Below are 21,429 nucleotides of genomic sequence, written 5' to 3'. Positions count from 1 at the left end.
AACAAATTACGTGCGTTTGAGTGCCGAATGATATTTCTATTTTTTTATTTATAAATGTTTATGTTTTACTTAAAAATGCGGGGTAAATTTATTTTTCAACAAAAATATTTGTACCTGTAATAGTAGAATCGCGATAGTGTCAACCGAAAAAAAGCAGCAGTTGACGTTTTCGAAATGTATCTACTTATTATATTATATTTAATATGTAATGGATATCTATACTTAATTGACAAAATAAACTCGCATACAAATTAATCTGCAGTGTCAACAAGTCTATATGTATCTATTTTTTCTTGTATTTAAATAGTTTTTTAAGAAAAGCATTTTGTATTTTATTTAAAATACTTTTCCAAATGTATTCTCTATTTGTAAAATGCAAAATACATTTTTGCTTTTAAAAGTTTTGCTAGAATCACAGATCAAACATATATTAGTCACATTGGCTATTGAATGTATTAAGCTTTAAAAGGGGACAAAAATACATTCCATGAATGCCTTCTAATTCTTTAACTGAAGAGAGCCCAAAAAATTATAAGCTGCTTGGAAATGGATAATCTACAATATTGGATCGATATTGTTTTCCAGATTCAATGTCATGGTCCATGGAATTTTTAAGTTCCAAATTGATATCAATACCTGTCAAATCAGGAAGGAACTACGAAATTCTATGAATTACTACAAAGCAGCCCTCAAAAAAATATCGAATTGACATACGCTAGCTGTGTAAAACTGAAAACTACAAGATATTCTGATGTACTAATAAATAATATTTGCATTTATAAGCATATCCAAAAGTTTTGGCTTAAAGACTCATTTTTACAATTTCATAACTCCGGCTGTATTTGAGTTAGAAGGTTCATTCTTTTTTTATTCAAATTTTCTATCAAAAACGTATTTTTAATTGATGGAGAAATTATTACTAATGGAAAAAATTAATTTATCCAGCGCGGCACGTTACATTGGCGTTATTTGGTTTGCAAAAGAATCTCCCATACTTAAAATATACATCGCTATGAGCCAACCCTGGGTCCATCTAAGAAGAAAGGCTGACTACGTCCCTGCCTTCATTAATCTTTTTTTTTTAATTATTTTTTAAAGAAAACGTTCTATAAAAACCTAAAAATTTAACAGGAAAACCTTCATATAAAAATGCAAAGCTTGTGTAAGTTTCATAAACTTTTTGTTATTTTTGTTAATGAGATGAGTCTCCGCGAATTTCCTTGCTATGAAATTAGAAAAACAACTTTTTTTTCAATTTATTATGAAAAATTGGGTTGTTCTTAAATAACCGGTGATACTCCTCTATTCCTCCTAATTTTGCTCATGCATTACGCGTGAAGGAAAATAATAAATTACAAGAATTACGGTCCTTGGCGAATTTATTTGAAATTTGTCCCTCCTCATAAATAGCAATGTGAAGTGGCATATGGTAACGCATATTTCTAGAAATTTAATGATAAGTTACACTGGTAGGCGCACATACCTATGTATATACAAAGACATAAACGTACGCACATTTATGCATGTGCATATTAGATGGAACGTAGATAATGTTGGTTTTATATCTTAGTTCTCTTATTTACTTACTCCTGATAGTGCGTTAAGTTGAAATTTAGATAATTCGTGTAGGTGGGCTAATGGTTTTTGGTTATTTTCATCTAAGCAGAAAATACATTGACCAACAACTATTTTTAGGTTCCATACTTTCGTAACATTCAATTTTGTAGGTATTTACAAACCGACAAGCACTTTTTAACAGTAGTGATATTAACCCATATTACATATTTTAAACTTTAATTAAACGATAGCAGATTTTTAAGCTCACTAGCAAATTATAAAATCATTAAAATTGAAATTGTAAAAGTACTTACCATTCTTGAAGAATCAAAACGTGTTTTACTAAAATGATCCTTCATCTGNGCTTTATCACGTATCTTTTATCTCTAAACACTTTTCAGTATACAGACACAAAAAGTTTATAGCAATAATATATGTATAGATTGTAATAATATTAGGGAAGTTATATGGTACATATTTCTTCCTAAAATTATTATAATTTTAAAGTCTATCTATTTTAATAAAAGAAATCTTATCGGATAAATAAAACTCGAATATTCAAAACCAAAACATCGCTAACTGGAATCTTCTAAATATAACCAGTTATATACAAGTATATCCTATTGAAGGAAAATTTCTGCTCTTCCATAAAAAATTTTGTTTCAAAAACATCGCATATATTTAAGTATTACTGTTGTACCCACCTCTAATAAACCTTACAATCTCAGATCACGATGTCAGACAATCCCTATAAGTATTTCGTTAGTATTGTCTTTTCCTACCGGAACATTACGATCATAATTTGTTTTTTTTTTTTTTGCTATTTTCCATTATATAATTTAATATTGAGTACAACAACGAAAATTTGTGGTGGTATAATTCCGCTTAAAAATTTGAGGCACTGATTATAGCTGCGGCTGATTTTTCCGAAGAAAATTAATAGAAATTCGAAGTAAAGAGGCAATTTATAAGTAATGTAAAGAAAAATTAGACTATTGAATAGAGACTTTAATATTGAACAATTAAGTTAAAGGGGAATATAGTAGTTTGGCGTCTAAAAATTATAAAACCAGAAGTGTCCCTTTTTGGAGGGGTGCGTTTTTGAGTAGGTAATATCAGTTCATAAAATAATCATAAAACACCTTTAACGCAATTATTCTGCCTCTTTTTTTGTCCTTTTCGAGTGAAAGGTTTTGTAACAAATATAAGACGATATATATTAAGGCGTTAAATGAATAAAAAAATATTCGAATTGGAAAAGATTGGAAAAGATTTTGAGTTCTGGAAGTTCAAGTTAACAGAAGNGTCCTCCAAAAACTCTAACAAACATGCCAAAATCCTACCAAAATCTTGACTGTTTTCAAATATATTTTTCTCAAAACCGATGGACTTTCAACCCACCAAACTTTACTTAATTTTCTTATTTTATATTCCCCTCTCACTTTCCGCAACCGCGTTATTTATTTATATGAAAGAAAATGCCTAAAACATTTATGGAGTTTGTGAATAAATCGGTTTCTTTCTCTTATTTGTATAAACACACCTGAGTTGAAAAAATTTATCTGTTTTAAATCTAAAATTGATTATTGCATTTATTTTATTGCGGAATTAATCTGATTTTTAACTATATTTCGGAGCTGCTAGTCACCACCTTTTCCGTACAGTTACAGTTGATTTGATTTTGTCTTCGTGTTTTGTGCTCTTTTGAATGTCATCTGATTTTGTCTCTTTGGTCGTATATGTGTCTATATACATGTGGGAACCCATTTGTTTTTATATATTTTATATATTTCCTAGGTTTTACCCTGGGTTTCGCTCGCGTTGATGTCTTTGGTACGTGTCAAAGATCATCAACGACTACATAAAAGTGATTTTTCTATCCTTCTGGAACACTATTTTATTTTGTATAAAATGTACCCTATGTCTTTTCGGTACCCCTAACAATGTGTGTGAAAAAATTTATGATAGGTTTTACCAGCGGCTTCGCTTGCGTTTATGTCCTATGCATGTGTCAAAATCATCGACGTTCACTTTTAAATTTTTTCTATCCCTCGGGAACATTATTTTATTTTGGATATGTTTTTTCTGTACCTCCGACAATGTGTGTACAAAACTTCATGATAGGTTTTATCCGCGGTTTCACGTGCGTTGATGTCCTACACGTCATTGACGTCTATTTGAAACTATTTTTTGTATCCCTCAGGAACAGTATTTCTTCTGGATATAAGGTACCTTATGTCATTTCGTATACTCTTGACAATGTGTGTACAAAATTGTATGATGATCGGCTGAGTAGTTAGGCATGAAATGATATACAAACAAACAATTTCACATTCGCACATTTATATTAGTTAGGATAAGGATAAACACAGGAAAGAAAGGCAAAACGGGAAACTATGTATAAAATTATATTATCTTCCTAAATAGATAGGTATGCTAAAGGCGTCCTTCTTGATTACCCCAAGGTACTTCAATTGTCTCTGGAATGGCCAGCGCCCCCCAGGAAGGTTCTAACGTTCCCTGGGGGCGTTATTGTTCTTGTTGGAAATCTATTTTGTATTTTACATTTGAAATAACAAATCAAAGAAGTATTTGCATTTTGTATTTAAATACTTTTAAAAAACCATTTTGCACATCTCTAATTATAATAATATGTGTATAGGTTTTATAGACATTTTTACCGGTTTCCAACGTTATATAACAATGCCAATTATAACATGTTTATAGCCCTTCTATATTTAATTCATCATGTTAAACGTATTTTCTATTTGGTGTGTTACTCTACTTGGCATCTAACGTTCATAGTTAGTAGTACTCATAAATAACGTTTTGAACGATTTTAAATTACTCTCAGTTATTTTAAGAATGGAATAATAAAAAAATGTAAAAATCTGTAGCAGAAACTCCAACGCCACGTGCTAGATGTTTTCACTAAATCGTACGCCTTGGGCATAAAAAAGAAATAATTTTAAACCACAACAAATCATTTCATTCAACCTCCCACGCTGAGTTCCAATACAATAGGTCCAAATTTTTTGAAAATAACAAAATTTGTTTAAGTTGGATGTCATTTGATGATAATTTTGACAAAACGCAGGCATTATTTTAAAGGCTTGGACAACTGCCACAGACCAATTACCTCGTTGTTTTATTATTACACGTTACGTACAAAAGATTTAACAACACATTAATATATTAATGTGCTTTCATCATGTGCCTGACCGCTACTGTCAAACTGTTCCTCAAATAGTTGTTAACATGTTAAAACTGAATCTCTACGTTGGAATTAAATTAAATATTTTCAGAACTGCCAAAGTCTAACGTTAGCAGTAAATGGGTCGATAATAATGAGCTTAATTTGTCAACAGAATTGAACAAATTTTGTTGACATACAAAAGTATGGACCGGGGCTTTTTCTTGTTTCATCTGAAACCTCTAAAACTACCACCAATTTGTGGTTTCTAGCAAGTCAGATAACATGGGTTTTAAAATAAATAGTAGCTCAGGGTNAGAAATAACAATTAAATTAATTTGAAAACATCAAAATAAACATATAAAAAAAATATTCTTCTGTATGACCAATAGTAGTAAGGTTTGGATATTTTTTTTTAATCATAGCGGCATTATGACAATTAAGAAATGAATTGGCTACATTTGATTGTCAAAGACCTAATAGTAATTTAAAAAAGTATCTGTCTTTTTGTTGCTAAACTCTCGAGTAATAAACATTTGACGTTTCGGGATAAACAAATTAACATATCTCAGCAACAAAATAACTGATGAAATTTAATTTGAATAAGAATTGAAAGGACTTCTTTAAAAAAAAGTCATTTTTACAATTGCTGAAAATGGCATTTTCAAAACTTTTCTGTTTTTACAATAACTATTCAATGAAATTAAACTTTTCACGGCTCAAACTGAGGGTTTTGTATTGTCTAATTTTTTAAATATTCCAATATTTTGTTGGGTTGTAGAACGAAAACAGATATTTTAAAACTTTGGAGCCTTCTACTAAAACAATCATTAAAAGTTACGAGTCGTATTCATATAGGGGTATCTCCTTTCATCGTCCTTTATAAAGTAGAGCAGCCACTAAATATTTCTCAATCTTAGCGCAGAATTGACCTTTTTATTCCTCACAGTCTGAACTAAATTTGCAACTATTTTATCTGCGAAAACTGGAAAATGGGCAGTTTCCAATGATGCATTAAAAAAGTGCTTCTAAATAATCAATCGTGAAATTGACATGTTTACAACATAGACCTGCAAAAACTTTACGCACCAAGCCCAAAGGCCCCGGGTTCGATTCCCGGCGGGGGTGTGACAACAGCAACAATTTTTCCCTCATTAATTTGAGGTAGCGTGTAGTGGGTAAAAAAGTCAAAAATGAATTTTCAGATTTTAAACTGACTCACTTCTAAAAGTTGTCTAAAATTGTATGTATGTTTAATCATACTTTTGAGTAGGAAAATTGAAATAACAATTAAATTAATTTAAATTTCTTTACAAGTTTTAGATACATAAGAATTTTATTTGCATTGAAGAGAAATCTTCAAATAATTACTAATAAACTACGTTTTTAAAAATTCAGGTACCTGCCTATGTATAATATGTATGTAAATGACATATTTTTTTATTACAGATTCTACAAATAAGTGACCACAAGATGACGGTATTTCCAAAAAAGCCCGAGAGTAGCGATTATCATAAAAGACAATTAATGCCATCCGACTTTAAAGAAAGTGCAATATCATGAATTTGTGTTACTGTTATTTATTCATTTATTTATTACAAACGAGTCAAAGTTAATACATTTTTTTGCCTTATTATGTTTACTTTTTGTAATATCGTAGTTTCAAAATCAGAATTATGAAGTTCCTTAAAAAAAATTAATCTATACAAAATGTTTATAAGTGTATTTAGTATAATTTGATTTACTGATTATAAAACGTATTGTTAATATTGTTATTAGAAGGTTCTTCAGAAAAATGTTTCTTGTATCTGTATTTTTGTAACACCATAAGGTAACATGGTACGTGTTAAAATATTTCGTTGTTTGTAAATAAATGTTTTCATAAAAAAAAGTCGTAACTTTGTTTCTGTTGCATCACATTGAAATCCACAACTTTTTTTGTTTTTGCCACCTTGTACCACTTTAAAAACATATTTGCTACAATAGTAACTACCCCTAAAATAACGAATTAAATTCTCGTAGAATGTTTATCTAGACCAGTGATTCCCAACCGGTGGTTCGCGAACCTCTGGGGGTTCGCAGTTTTTGCAGAGGGGATTCGCCAAAATAATATTGTAATGGCGGATTTTTTAAAACGCCAATAAAATGCCCGTTTGTTAAGAAATCTATAATAAATTTCAATATTTTCATTTCTTTTTTACTTATTTGTTTTTCAGAATTACTTCATCAATATCAAAATATATCAACAATTTTATACATTAAAATTTATTCCTCTTATAGGTACAAGTAATCAAGTACTGTTTTCTTTTTATTACAAACATTTAAATTCTTGAAGAATCAAAACGTGTTTTACTAAAATGATCCTTCATCTGAAAAGGAAAAAGGATAATATAAAATAATTTTGTGTTCATATCACAAAGAAGTAAGAAAATCTGGGTTTTCATCAAAACCTAGGGATTTCACTAAACTTAATTTCCTTTGGTTTTTGGTTTTGTTTAATTGAAAGATTATTCTGATTTGATGTTTAGGTACTCAAAAAAAATTCTCAGCCGTGTTTTATTAACTTTTAAGAGATAAAGAAGAATACAAACAATTCATGTTCTCTCCTCATTTTTTTGCTTGTCTCCGTTAATATTAAATAAAAATACTGGTATGTAAAGGAAGAAAAAGTAGGGAAAGAGCGAATATAAAGATAGGTGACACAAAATTAGAAGAAGTGGCTAATTTTCGGTATTAAGGAAGTCAGATAAGTCAGGATGGAAGAAGCAGTAGGGATATAAAGCAGAGGATAGCACAGGGTCGAATCGCCTTAAAGTCACAAATTCGAAAAAGATTGTTAAAGGTGTATGGTTGGAGCGCGGCGCTGTACGGGTGCAAAACATACATGATGGGAGGTTAGAAGCGTTCGAAATATGACGTTACAGGCGAATGATGATGATACCGTCAATAGAAAAAGTTAAACATTAAGAAGTATTAGAAAGTAGTATTGGAAGTCAATAATAAATAGACGAGTTATATTGGAAAGACACCCTCTCAGGCATGAAGGGCTAGTCAGAGACATGTTAGAGGCAGAAGCAGGAGTTACGAGAAGTAAAAGTAGACCTACATTAGATTACTGTTCGCAAATAATTAAGGATGTGGGATGTTCTAGTTTTAGGGAATTGCGAAGATTAGCTCAGGATAGGAAAGAGTGGAGGTACGTGTCCAACCAGTCTTAGGACTGATGACCTTATGATGATAACACTACGTTCTAAAGGGCGATGAAGGGGTATATCCTTATATAAATAGGACTCGTAACTTTTCGTTATTTTTTTAGAAGACTTCAAAGTTACAAAATACTAGTTTTTTTTCAAGGGTTTTCTAACTAATACCCTAACATAACGGATGTATTGAAGAAAGTCCTATATAAAGTAGTAGACGATTGGAGAACCTTCAATTTGATTCGTAAAAAGTTCAATTTTGTTGAATAGCCCAAAACTATTGAACATTACTGTTTTTTGCAATTGCAATGTTTATTAATAAAATATNTACAATTGGAAATAAATATCAAATTAAGGCAGTTTACTACATTTACATCATTTTAGTCTTATCAATGTTTTATTTAAATGTTTCACTATTAATATAATCAATTATTCTGCAATATGAAAAAAATATATTCTATCAAATTTTATTGCTTTTTTTACCTGTCATTAACGACTACATAGGGGGTTCATCAAATTTTTTTGTACCTTTCTTTTGGTTCGCGAGGAAAAAAAGGTTGGGAAACACTGATCTAGATCAATGTATTATAAAACAAGTTCGTCACCTTTAAACCCTTAAATACGACATAGAAACAAATGCACGTACAAAATTTTGGGAAAAATCGCCGACACTGACCTTTTCCACACTGACTTAAAGGGACAATTTTTACAAATAAAAGTCTGAAAAATTCCATATTCTTATCCAGACCCATGAAAAATATACAACGATAATTTGGTAGTTTTTTGAAAAGATATACATCTAAGGTAAAGGGTTAACTGGTTTAATATAAAAATTTAATTAAAAAACGGCTCTAAACTTTTTAATTAACTTGTCACCTTCCGATCTACACTCAAATTAAGGGGGTAGGCCGACCTAGAAGCCTGCTTTTAGAAATCGTGCAAAAGGGTAAGTATTGGTTAGAGAAAAGAGATAAGACTAATGAAATTAAGACAGAAGAAAAAAATTATCTACATCTCTAAACCATGTTGTCCGTTACTGTTTTCTTTATTATTCCAAATATGCGAATAAAATACCTTTACCCTCTCCTTATCTTCAAGAATATGAAGTATTAATCCATTTTCATTCGAATCGTTTGACAATGGGAATATTTGTAGAAACAAGTCACAGTAATTACTTGAATAAAGTGATAGAAAACAAAGTAGGTACCTACTTGTAAGTGTTCAATTTATCGATATTGATTTTTTCTCCAAAGACTGTTGAACCACATTCAAACTTTTCTTTATACCTACTTGTCCGATATTTTTTTTATTTAATCATTTATTAGTACTACCAACCATACAAATATTATAATTTTGACCATTTTTGTTTTTAAAACTACGTATTCTTGATATGTTGAAGTGCTGGATTTTTTAATAGCCTGATGAATAATGTGTAAATGAATGTAACTTACAAAGTTTGTAATAGTAACTTTTAGATAATAGCATTACTGCCAAAATACATGTTAGATTAAAATATGAAAAATAAATTACTGAAACATATAGACCAAGTGTTTTTTATTCATCATACTATTATATNTATTCTGCAATATGAAAAAAATATATTCTATCAAATTTTATTGCTTTTTTTACCTGTCATTAACGACTACATAGGGGGTTCATCAAATTTTTTTGTACCTTTCTTTTGGTTCGCGAGGAAAAAAAGGTTGGGAAACACTGATCTAGATCAATGTATTATAAAACAAGTTCGTCACCTTTAAACCCTTAAATACGACATAGAAACAAATGCACGTACAAAATTTTGGGAAAAATCGCCGACACTGACCTTTTCCACACTGACTTAGAGGGACAATTTTTACAAATAAAAGTCTGAAAAATTCCATATTCTTATCCAGACCCATGAAAAATATACAACGATAATTTGGTAGTTTTTTGAAAAGATATACATCTAAGGTAAAGGGTTAACTGGTTTAATATAAAAATTTAATTAAAAAACGGCTCTAAACTTTTTAATAACTTGTCACCTTCCGATCTACACTCAAATTAAGGGGGTAGGCCGACCTAGAAGCCTGCTTTTAGAAATCGTGCAAAAGGGTAAGTATTGGTTAGAGAAAAGAGATAAGACTAATGAAATTAAGACAGAAGAAAAAAATTATCTACATCTCTAAACCATGTTGTCCGTTACTGTTTTCTTTATTATTCCAAATATGCGAATAAAATACCTTTACCCTCTCCTTATCTTCAAGAATATGAAGTATTAATCCATTTTCATTCGAATCGTTTGACAATGGGAATATTTGTAGAAACAAGTCACAGTAATTACTTGAATAAAGTGATAGAAAACAAAGTAGGTACCTACTTGTAAGTGTTCAATTTATCGATATTGATTTTTTCTCCAAAGACTGTTGAACCACATTCAAACTTTTCTTTATACCTACTTGTCCGATATTTTTTTTATTTAATCATTTATTAGTACTACCAACCATACAAATATTATAATTTTGACCATTTTTGTTTTTAAAACTACGTATTCTTGATATGTTGAAGTGCTGGATTTTTTAATAGCCTGATGAATAATGTGTAAATGAATGTAACTTACAAAGTTTGTAATAGTAACTTTTAGATAATAGCATTACTGCCAAAATACATGTTAGATTAAAATATGAAAAATAAATTACTGAAACATATAGACCAAGTGTTTTTTATTCATCATACTATTATATATTTCTAAAACACTTCTACAAGAAATAAAGTTCTGCTAATTAAACTTTCTAATAAAGTAATTGTTTATTTTTAAAACTTCGGAAAGATGTTTTAGAGTATTACAATAAAAACGCTAAATGATATTAGCCGCTTATTAAATTCAATTCAAAACTTCCAGTAACTTTTGAGTATTTATGTAGTAATGAATAACGCTGTTTTCAGTTTAAGAAAAAGTCGCAACAGCATTGGAATGATCGCATACATGCGTCTGCACCGCATATTATCAATTAATCATTAGCATAACTTGGACCCACTTCTAAGGAACTCTAAACTCTCTAATACTAAACCCTAGTTAATTTTAAAAACAAATTCTATCTACGTATGGATGTATTATAAATGAAATTAACCAACCTGTTATATTGGAGCTGTTCACACAACCAACGGAAACACAAAGTCTTATCACACATGCATGCCCGAAAAAGTTCTTTACTTAACTGGAACTAAAGAATAGAGTCTGCATCAGTCACATACTTCTCCCCTCCCTTGATAAGAGAAGCTTTAGTGTTAGGTGAAAGTTGTAAACGAATGACCCTTTACCTAATACAAGGTTAAATTCTAATACTATCGTTATTTTTATCGACACATTGTTTGTCTCGCAATAAAAACTTTATCTCGCATACCTTTTACTTGATATTTAGCTAGGGATATGTCTTTGCGCTGTTATTTTCTACAATAATTCATTTATTATAAAGGCCTGTATTATGTACACTTCTACTGTCACATCATTATGTAGTGTGTTTATTATAATGCAAAAATATTTATTATTGTAGAGTTAAAATATTTCGTTGTTTGTAAATAAATGTTTTCATAAAAAAAAGTCGTAACTTTGTTTCTGTTGCATCACATTGAAATCCACAACTTTTTTTGTTTTTGCCACCTTGTACCACTTTAAAAACATATTTGCTACAATAGTAACTANTTAATTAAATAATATATAATCGTGACAGGGGACCAATGACTACACATAAAAAACATCCCTGTAATTTTAGTAATCACGATGAACTTTTTCAATGGTTTTGATTTTTCTCAGCATATGTACACTATTTTACTCTCCCCCTTCCCTTTTAAAATGCATTCATAGAATTCGAGCAAAGGATTATTTCTTAAGAATTTTTTTACTTCCTGTTGATTGGTAAAGTCGTTCTCGAAATATTGGTACACAAAAGTGTACACGGGTTTTTGCATGGAGGCAGAAAAATTTATTACAATTATTTCAAAGATTAGCAGCATTGAAAATGTACATTTTTCGTATATAGTAGCGCTAATAACATTTTACTTAATTAATAATCGTAACATTTGTTATCTACTGCCAGTCTAATTATTCGCGCAGAATAACTGTTTTACCTCCTCGGGGCTAATTGCCATCAGAACTTACAACACAGATTATTGAATTTAACTAAATAAAATTTAAGAAATAAACTAAAAATTAAATTGGAAATTTGTTATTGCTGAATTGTTTTTATTTTTATAATCTAGCCACAAGCATGATTTTCCTGGTATAATTTGAGTATATTGAACAAATATCTTCATATCGTGTGTATTATCAGCCTTTTTTGTTACTATCATTGTTGCTATTATTTTATTAGTGTATTTTTATTTGTCGTATGTGCGGCGCCATGCAAGCTATCCGTAATTTTAGCTGTACCTGTGAGATATACAAACACTATCCTTTGTAAATTGTTAAGTACATACATTATTTTATGTTAGTCAACGCACAAATTAGAACACTTATCACTCATATTCTTACAGGTTAATATTTATGTAATAAAAAAGGCATAAACATCTTATTCTACCAATTTATTTTTTTCAAATGCAGTTTGCTTAATTAAAAGTTAGAATAACATCAGTTCAAATTATTTTCTAATATCCATACATTTTTGCGCTTTCCAATACTATGCTAAGAAAAAGACGTACGTTATTCTGCAATGTTTCATTATTTATTAATAAAATAGTAGAAAACATGTTGCAGCATTAAAATGTAATGTATTAACACATGCATCATTACACTGAATAGTACAAAACAATATAAAATAATGATATGAGCACATTGGAAAACAAAATAACACCTGTTTTCTGTCGGTTTTTAAACCAATTTGATAATTCAAAAATATGCAGAAATAAAGAAAAAACTAACTAATTCACTTATAGTAAGAAAGCAAATATAATATTGTTATGGACACTTACTAACTTATGATTTAACTTTCGTCTGGTGAATGCCACGCAAGACGTTCTTCATAGAACTGGATCACCACTTGAGGACATAAGACATTTGCCTTTTTTGCTGGAACCAAGTCAGCATCATCAGTTCCCTTCCACTTCATTAAAAACATAAGTTCTCCTGTCGTATCGGAGGCGCCAATAATTTTTTCAGCCTGTAATCCTCTATCAAAACCATTTTTTGCTTCAGGTTCTGGAGCAGCAGCTTTCGCCTTTTTTCCAGCTCTACTTCTTGGCTTTCCCTTTGCCGGTGTTTCATCATCAGAATTCTTTGCCTTCTTTTTGAGAGAAGATTCATGGTCAGAGTCATCTGATACTTTTGCACTCTTGGATGGCCTTTTAGTTGTATCCTCTTCAGAGTCAGAAGCAGTTTTTGATTTTTTTACAGGTTTATCTATGGCTTTCTTCTTTCTGTCGTTCTTTTTTACTTCCTCAGATTCAGATTCAACGTCCTTATTTTTTTCTTTTTCATCATCTGATTCGTCAGAATCGGAATCGTTTTTTCCTTTTTTATTTCTTTTCTTTTCTGTTTTTTTGGTCTCCTTGTCTGAATTATCGGAAGCTGAATCATCAGCTTTTGTTTTTTTTGAAGCTTTTTTCTTTTCCTTTTTCTTTGAATCTATTTCAGACTTATCGGTCTCTTCAGATGATGATCTTCTCCTTTTCTTCTTTTCTTTCACTTTTACATCTGAACCATCAGATTTTTCGGAATCAGTCGAATTTTTACGAGCTCGAGCAGATTTCTGGAAAGAAAAATAATAACTAAACACTACAGATTCATAAAAAAATATCTTTTGTACTTATTCAATATTGAAAAATTATTTTTAATTTGTAGTGCTTCAGGGTTTTTACCAGTTACTTTCATTTATTATAATTTATAAATCTACAGGGTTTTCTCCCGTTTGCAATTTTAGATAAAAGAAATATTAATGGTGGCTGAGCTATAAGCAGCCACAGAATACTTATTATTATTATTTTAATTTTAATTAATTACTATGTGCAGATTACCTAGTCACATAAAGTCCAAACAGGGTTTGAGGTTTTACATTGAAATGAATAATTTTTATGTAACCTAAACATGGGTCCAACTACATTTCATGAATGACAAATGCAAGATACAAGGAATTCATACCCCAATCGTTCAGCCTAATTAAATTAATGTAAAATGTTTACTTCAGCTGTGTGTACTAATAAATCAGTTTCCTTCTTTAAGAAAATATTACCTTTTTCTTTTCAATTTCAGATGCATCAGATGCCATAGACGAAGTAGAGTTTTTTCTGGCTCTTTTTCTATCTTTTGGTGCAGTCTTTGCTGCAGCTTTCTTTTCTCTTCGATTTCTTTCAAACTCTTCAATAAGATCAGGGCAGTCCAAGTTATCTTCCGGCTCCCACGTGTTATCTGCATCAGAATAATTCTTCCATTTCAAAAAATATTCGACTTTCCCATTTACTACCCTCTTGTCAATAATTTTTTCCACTGAATATTCTTCTTCAGATTCACTTTCATTTTCAACAACATCCTTCTTCTTACCCATCTGTTGAGAAAGAATAATGACAAAATCAATTAAAACTTTACAATTTGACTAATAATACACTGTTGAAATTACCAGCCCAAAGTATCTCTTAATAAACTTTTTATAATAAATATAATACCATAACTCATGAGACCACACATCATTCACTGACTAAAAGCAAAGCACAGGCTATGTATGGAAGATATTATACACTTACAAGGTGCAAGATGAGATGGTGAACAGTTCTGGAATCAGAGCCAGCATTAGGATTGTAAAAGCTTATTGATTATAAAAACACAACTACTTTTTTTCATTAAACATTTGCAACCGTAACACTGCTGATTCTATACCTGAAAAATCAGTTTAGGAAAGAAATGGAAACTATAAAAGATATTGAAGTTTCACCCTTTGTATGCATTTGTACCTCAGCTTCAGAAAACAGTAGCTTAGCATTGTAAGTGTGATCCAAATAATGACTTCATCTGTGAATGAAGTGTAATCTCTACTCATAGTTTTAAATTACTTTACAAAGATTTTTTTTAAGCATAGTGGGTAGGCAATAGTAGTACCTGTATATTTGGAAATAGGCCCACTACCCACTGTTAGTAAAAAAAATCATGCAGTATATTGAAAAATTATTGTAATTTTAACTGTTTATTTCCCAATACCAACATATCAAAAACCTGCTTCTCAAAGCAAGTAGCTACTGTATATTAAAATATAATGCTTATTCTATAATAGTACATACTTTTATTTCCTTATAAACTGAAAGAACTCTACAACGTAAACTAGATTTCAGATAAAACAAAATGTCTACTGATAAATTTAGCTAAACAAACGTCCAGCCATTCATTAATTTCTCGTTTTTTTTTTTTATTTATTGATTAATACTATTCCTATTGATGTAAGAATATTGTATAAAATTAACAGCCACATTACATTATTTGCATATAGTATAAAACAGCAAAATTATTGTGTAAGGAAATTAAGCCATTCTCAGAAGACAAAAAATTCATTTGCACAAGAAGTTCTTCCAATATTCAAAATAAAAACATACCTTGCTGATGTAGTTCGTAACTAGTCACGTAATTTGTATAATGAATTATTTAAATGGCTTTTTCTTAAAAAGAAAATGTAAAATATTTACAGGACGCCGACTAACCGCGAACTTTTTCTTCTACACTTCTATCTTCTATTCTAGTAATCTAGACTGTCTAGTACGAACCGGGAAATTACCAAACATCGAATTTTACTCCTTCATCGAACCTTAATTTCTCCAAAGTATGTTATATTATTATAGCATATTTTCAATTAAAAGTTATTACTTTTTAAGTTTTATTTATTTATATGCAGAATTATTTGCTTAATTTTATAACAATAATTTCTGCTACATGTTAAAATATTAATCGATTCCAGACAAACCGCTGTATGCGAAATGGCAATTCGAAGAAACTACCTTATTATATTCGACTTTCAGAAAATAAGTAGAATAAATTAACCACACTTAATACAGAACAACAAACTATTTTCTCTTATGTAGAAACATAAACTAATTTCATAAAATAAAGTTTTAATTAAAAAATACTTACTTTAAAAAAAAATATCTAACGATAATGAGCAATAGCCAAGCACAATCCCAATCAACCATGGATAAAACACAGCTACTTTCCAATGTTTTGAGAATTTTGAAGATGTATAACTTAAAAGTAAGTAAAAAAAAATAATTTCCGTATTTTTAAATGTGTATATAATGTGCTAGGAAACAGAAGAACTGTTAAAACAAGAAGCAAAAATAACAGATGATATAAGCAACAGCTCTCAAGAATCTGGTGTAAACAGTGTATTAACAGGTTACAAAAGCGATGGTGATCCAGAAACTTATGAAGAATCGTATCTGGAACTTAAGAAATTCGTTGAAGTCTCACTTGATATCTATAAACATGAATTAAGTACAATACTTTATCCAGTACTAGTGCATATGTATTTAGAGCTTGTTTACAATGGTCACACAGAAAAAGCAATGAATCTTATGAAGAGGTTTGGTCCTGAGCAAGACTTTTATTATCAAGAAGATCTTAGAAAGTTAGCTTTAGTTATTAAAAAAGAACATATGAATGGTAACGAATTAATTGACACATTTAAATCCAATCAGTTTATTATCAGAATGTCTCGTGACACATATTCATTATTGAAGAGGCATTTGCAGGACAAAAAAGCTACAGTTTTATTAAACATTATACATGAACATTTGTACTTTGATATGTATGAAGGAGTTGCAAGAAATAAAAGTCAAATTGACTCTACATCAGGTTCAGTTATAGGGGAAGCCACAAGACAAGGTATTTAAATATTACTAGTTATATTTACTTTTCTAAAAGATGTAGTTAATTATGTGTGCTATTCTTTTAGACAATAAGGTAAAAGTTTACTATGGTATTCCAAAAGTACCAGATATTCAAACTTTAGCAGCACCTGTTGAAGATGAAGAAGAAGGTACAGAACAAGATGCACCAGATAAACCAAAAAAGAAAAAGGCAAAAAAAGATCCACTTTTCTCTAAAAAGACCAAGTGTGATCCAAATGCTCCTTCTTTAGATCGAATACCTTTTCCTGAATTGTAAGTGTATTGTTTTAATAAATTCAAATAAAAAAATGCTAACTCTAGAAAGGTGTTATTTTCCTGTTTTCTTATTAGAAAAGACAACGACAAATTGGAAAAGCTACGAGCGTTTAGGGAAGCTACAAAAAGAGTCACCTTGGGATCAGAAACATTACCTTCTATTTGTTGCTACACATTACTTAATGCAAATCACACGTAAGACTATATTATTTCAATGAAAATTCTATTTTAGTAATTTGAACCACTTTCAGAGTCACTTGTGCAGAAATAACCGAAGATTCTAGCATGCTGGCAGTTGGTTTTAGTGATTCAGTTGTAAAAGTGTGGACACTGGTGCCACAAAAATTAAAAGCCATGAAAAATGCAGAACAACTTCAGGAGATCAACATTGAAGCTGAAGATGTATTTGTAAGTTTTTATAAATCTATAGCAAAGAAAATGAAGAAATGCAGTAAACAAGTACATATTTTCATGGCATAGGTAAGGATGATGGATGAGCGTTCAGGGAAAACATCGCGTTCCCTTTTTGGACATAGTGGTTCTGTTTATTCAGTTTCTTTTTCGCCAGATCGCACGTTACTCTTAAGTTGTGCTGAAGATGGCACAATTCGCCTATGGAGTCTTCAAATTTGGAGATGTCTTGTAGTTTATAAAGGACATATGTATCCCGTATGGGATGTGAAATTTTCTCCTCACGGTTATTACTTTGCATCCGCATCGCACGATCGAACCGCTCGATTGTGGGCTACGGACCACTACCAACCCTTAAGAGTCTTTGCAGGACATTTCTCGGATGTTGATGTAAGTAAAAATATACAATTTGAGAATTTATAAAATGCATATCCCATTGTGTGTCAATACACAAAATCAGATTATTAGGTAAATTATTTTTCAGTTCTGTTTTATTTCCTTATATTACCTTATATGGGATGGTCGTTAAAAAGTAAAACACAAAACTAAAACTTCTGAAATTATAAAAAGTTATAGGTATATGTAATCATTTTTAAATTTCCAGTGTATTCAATTTCATCCCAATTCAAACTACATTGCAACGGGTTCGAGCGATCGACGAGTTTGCTTATGGGATTGTTTAACCGGGAATCATGTGCGATTGATGACGGGGCACAAATCTCCTATTTATTCTTTGGCATTTAGCGTTTGCGGTCGATTTTTGGCATCAGCGGGTTCAGATTGTAAAATATTAATTTGGGACCTTGCTCATGGTCATTTAGTAGCAGAGTTAACTGGTCATGACAAACCAATCCACACGCTCACATTTAGCAGATGCGGAAATCTCCTTGCCTCTGGTTCAGTAGATTGTAAACTCAAACTATGGGACTTTACTAAACTGGCCGAGGATACGAGTTCAGAGGATGTAAATGTTTCCCACAATCCTGATGTAAAATCGGGAGACACTTATATGTTAAGAAGTTTTGCGACTAAGAATTCTCCTTTGATACATTTACATTTTACAAGACGAAATTTGTTGTTAGCAGTTGCGACATTTGATGGCTCTAATCCTTAGATTTTTTTCATTTGGTTTTTCAACTTCTTAAGTATATTTTTATATATTTAAAGTTAATCGATTATTAATTTTACCACGCTGAATTGTTAAGTTATATGTAAAATAAAATAATCATTTAGGATATAAATTATTCTCTGCAAGAAAAGCTTTCTCTTCTCAATTAAAACTTTCGATCTTCTTTTATTTTTTTAAATACTTGATGATCTATACAATAAATAGTATATAATTTAATGACTATTTACAAATAAAGTTTTAGAAAAAAAGAGTAACTGTTTTTTTATTGATTATAGATTTTATCCCATATTTTTTAGAAATTAAAACAAAAAATACATGTTATATTTAACAGTTTTTAAGCACTTAGTTAAAGTGTTTATAGTAGTAAACTCTTTGCCATTAACATTCCAATTTCTATAAAAAGCCTTTTTTCAGTCTAAAAAAAGTTGCATACCTTATACGATGTTTTAAAACCTGAGATCCTGTTAGATTATGAGTTGGGGCTCTTTTCATTTTCTGCACTCGTTTCAGCCAGATTTGAACTTCCATGTTTATTTGTGGTGATCACTGTTGTACTATCAGATGCTTCTGTAATGTCTGGCTGTTGATTGTGCTTTATTGAAGGCGGTTTTTCCTCTTTGCTTTTGTGTTCTTGATGTAAACATTCTTCTGAAGTTATATGTTTTTGTTTTTTCTCTTTTGATTTATCTTCTGCATCTACTTTCTTCGATTGTAAATGACTTTTACAGGTTTTTGAATGTTGCACCTGTAAAAAATACTTTTTACCTTACCTTATATATTCACTTTTTTATAAAAACACTTCCTGACAGAGTGAAAAATAATAAATAACTAAAATGGAGTTAATTTTGCATTTATGATGTAGTGTGTTTTTAAATGAAAAGCATCCAATAATTAAAATACAAACTTTATTTTTTGCACTATTCTATTTATATTATATGGTGGCATAGAAAACAGAGTGATCCCACTATTGGTGTTAGAATATTACAAAGAAGTATGAATAGGCAAAACTAAAAATATATTATCACACAGCCGTCTAGTTCTAGACAAATGTTCTACAGCATGTCAGTCAGCATCCATTCGATATGATTCCTCAATATCTTCTTGAACTGATGTCTAAAAAATGTGTGTGTACTTTAACTGACACACCCTTATTAATTGCTGTTACTTTATATTAGATGGTTATAATTAATATTATTTTTTCTAGTTTTCCAAACCTGTATTACTAAAGAAAGCCTGACACTCACAATCAATGCAATGTAACTCAAAAATATTTTTAACTATAAAATTAACTTTGAACGATTTTTACCTTTCTTTTATCTGCTTCTGTTGATATATCTGCAACAACAGAAGTTGTACAGTTTGTGACTGCTTTTTTCTTGTCCTTTGTATCACTTTTTGATGACTTCTTTTCTTTTGATGATTTTTCAAAGGAGTCCATTATGACTGGGCATTCCAAGTTCCTTTTCACTACTTTAGAGTCTACCTTAGTACATTTCCACTTTAAAAAATACCTTACTTCTCCATTAACAGCGCGCCTCTCTACAATTTTGTCCAGAGAGTAGTCTTCATCTGAATCAGTTTCGACTTCCATAGGTTCTCTCAGTATACCCATTGTGCTGCAACATTTTGGCAAATAAAGATACACTTCTACATTAAATTAAACTAAAACTATTAACAAACCTACGTACCTGTTTATTGTTTGCGTTATTCCAAATGATTTAAATGATGCGGAACTACAGTACTATTTCATACACATAACCACAAAATGCTAAAATCGAAACAGGAGTTTCTATTTTACTTTTGCAGACATTTTACTAATTACAGTACACAATTAGAAAACAGCAATAAAAACTGAACATAAACAGTTATCTTATTAATTAGGTTTTATATTTACTTGTAACAATAACAAAAATAATTGACGTGAAGCATAGATAGCAGAAATAACTGTGGATGCGAAGCATTACCATGAAGTATCTATGGTCTACAAAACATAATTCCATGAGATGTTTTCATACAATTGAATCCATGTTACTCATTGCATTCTATACATCTACATATATTATTCAATTGTAAATAATCTTTCTCAATGTATTGTACTATAAATTATTAAAACCTAGTATTAGTTCGAATATCGAAATCTTTATTAAAAATTAACATGTTTTTGCAAAATGAAAAAGGGCTTTAAGCCTTTTTNNNNTTTTCAACTGAATAAAATGCTTCCTAAAAAGGAAGATATATATATATATATGTATTATGTACAGTCATTAACCACATAACAAATTACAATTGCAATGATGAATTACTTCATAATCTAATGTAGGTACTACTTAAAAGAAAAAAAATATACTAAACATTTTCCAAACTTTGTGGTTTATGCACCAAAAATAATTATTTCCATTTTTTTAGTTCATAATAATATCTTCTCTTGCATTGACGTTACTTTACCTACTGATCATTTTCAGCCACCTTTGGGTCATTGTCGATCTCTTGATTACTACTGGTTATTGTCTGTTCTCCTTCGCCCTGATCTTGTTCCGTTTCTCCAGACTCTTCACTATTGTCAGGTTTCGAGGTTTTATCTTCCTCTTCATCTGTGTTCTTTTCGTCGCTTTTTGCATTTGCTTCAACTGTTTCCATCAATGCGTCCATGGGCTTTTCGTCAATCGACGTTTTACTACTGTTTTTGGTGAGTTCACTTTCAACAGTTTCATCAACTTCTTCAGATATTTTTTCTTCTACGAGGTTTTCTGTTGATTCATTTCGAATATCTTTAGTGTTCTCAGCCAATGCTTCTTCTGAATCTTTATCAATCTTATCCTCCTGTTTTG

At 30.3% G+C, this 21,429-nt stretch overlaps 3 protein-coding genes and 1 long non-coding RNA gene across 7 annotated transcripts in view; 2 read left to right on the top strand and 2 right to left on the bottom strand.

The window, feature by feature from the left end:
* LOC108740830 overlaps positions 1-6,305 on the top strand; it is a 16,018-nt gene extending 9,713 nt beyond the window's left edge. The window contains exon 3 of the long non-coding RNA XR_001938411.2: positions 6,200-6,305. This is a non-coding gene — a long non-coding RNA (uncharacterized LOC108740830). The remainder of the gene's footprint in view (positions 1-6,199) is intronic.
* A 6,366-nt stretch (positions 6,306-12,671) lies between these two features.
* On the bottom strand, positions 12,672-15,649 carry LOC108740831 (heterochromatin protein 1-like). Of its 3 annotated transcripts, XM_018475320.1 has the most exons (4): positions 15,499-15,649; positions 14,659-14,686; positions 14,151-14,462; positions 12,672-13,670 (listed from the first exon to the last, which is right to left on the bottom strand). In XM_018475320.1, the coding sequence occupies exons 3-4, from the start codon at positions 14,460-14,462 to the stop codon at positions 12,906-12,908; spliced, it is 1,077 nt and encodes a 358-aa protein (XP_018330822.1). In that variant the 5' UTR covers positions 14,659-14,686; positions 15,499-15,649; the 3' UTR covers positions 12,672-12,905. The 3 variants fall into 3 exon arrangements, with proteins under 3 accessions (XP_018330822.1, XP_018330821.1, XP_018330823.1); XM_018475319.2 differs by lacking the exon at positions 14,659-14,686; XM_018475321.2 differs by lacking the exons at positions 14,659-14,686; positions 15,499-15,649 and adding an exon at positions 15,190-15,261.
* A 274-nt stretch (positions 15,650-15,923) lies between these two features.
* On the top strand, positions 15,924-18,759 carry LOC108740817 (transcription initiation factor TFIID subunit 5). The gene is made up of 7 exons (XM_025976939.1): positions 15,924-16,147; positions 16,201-16,780; positions 16,851-17,058; positions 17,137-17,256; positions 17,313-17,469; positions 17,542-17,862; positions 18,077-18,759. The coding sequence occupies exons 1-7, from the start codon at positions 16,055-16,057 to the stop codon at positions 18,584-18,586; spliced, it is 1,989 nt and encodes a 662-aa protein (XP_025832724.1). The 5' UTR covers positions 15,924-16,054; the 3' UTR covers positions 18,587-18,759.
* An 86-nt stretch (positions 18,760-18,845) lies between these two features.
* LOC108740818 (heterochromatin protein 1-like) lies at positions 18,846-20,758 on the bottom strand. Of its 2 annotated transcripts, none has more exons than XM_018475301.2 (3): positions 20,290-20,758; positions 19,908-20,217; positions 18,846-19,346 (listed from the first exon to the last, which is right to left on the bottom strand). In XM_018475301.2, exons 2-3 carry the CDS (start codon positions 20,211-20,213, stop codon positions 19,071-19,073), a joined length of 582 nt encoding a protein of 193 aa, XP_018330803.1. In that variant the 5' UTR covers positions 20,214-20,217; positions 20,290-20,758; the 3' UTR covers positions 18,846-19,070. The 2 variants fall into 2 exon arrangements, 1 of the variants encoding a protein (XP_018330803.1); XR_001938408.2 differs by lacking the exon at positions 18,846-19,346 and adding an exon at positions 19,490-19,714 and having other exon boundaries at positions 20,290-20,755.
* Positions 20,759-21,429: the final 671 nt, after the last annotated feature.

The sequence above is a fragment of the Agrilus planipennis genome, unplaced genomic scaffold, assembly GCF_000699045.2.
Source record: "Agrilus planipennis isolate EAB-ADULT unplaced genomic scaffold, Apla_2.0 scaffold299, whole genome shotgun sequence".
NCBI classification, from domain to species: domain Eukaryota; kingdom Metazoa; phylum Arthropoda; class Insecta; order Coleoptera; family Buprestidae; genus Agrilus; species Agrilus planipennis.
The sequence above is the reverse complement of the archived record's forward strand: the minus strand, read 5'-3'. Positions and strand labels throughout refer to the sequence as shown.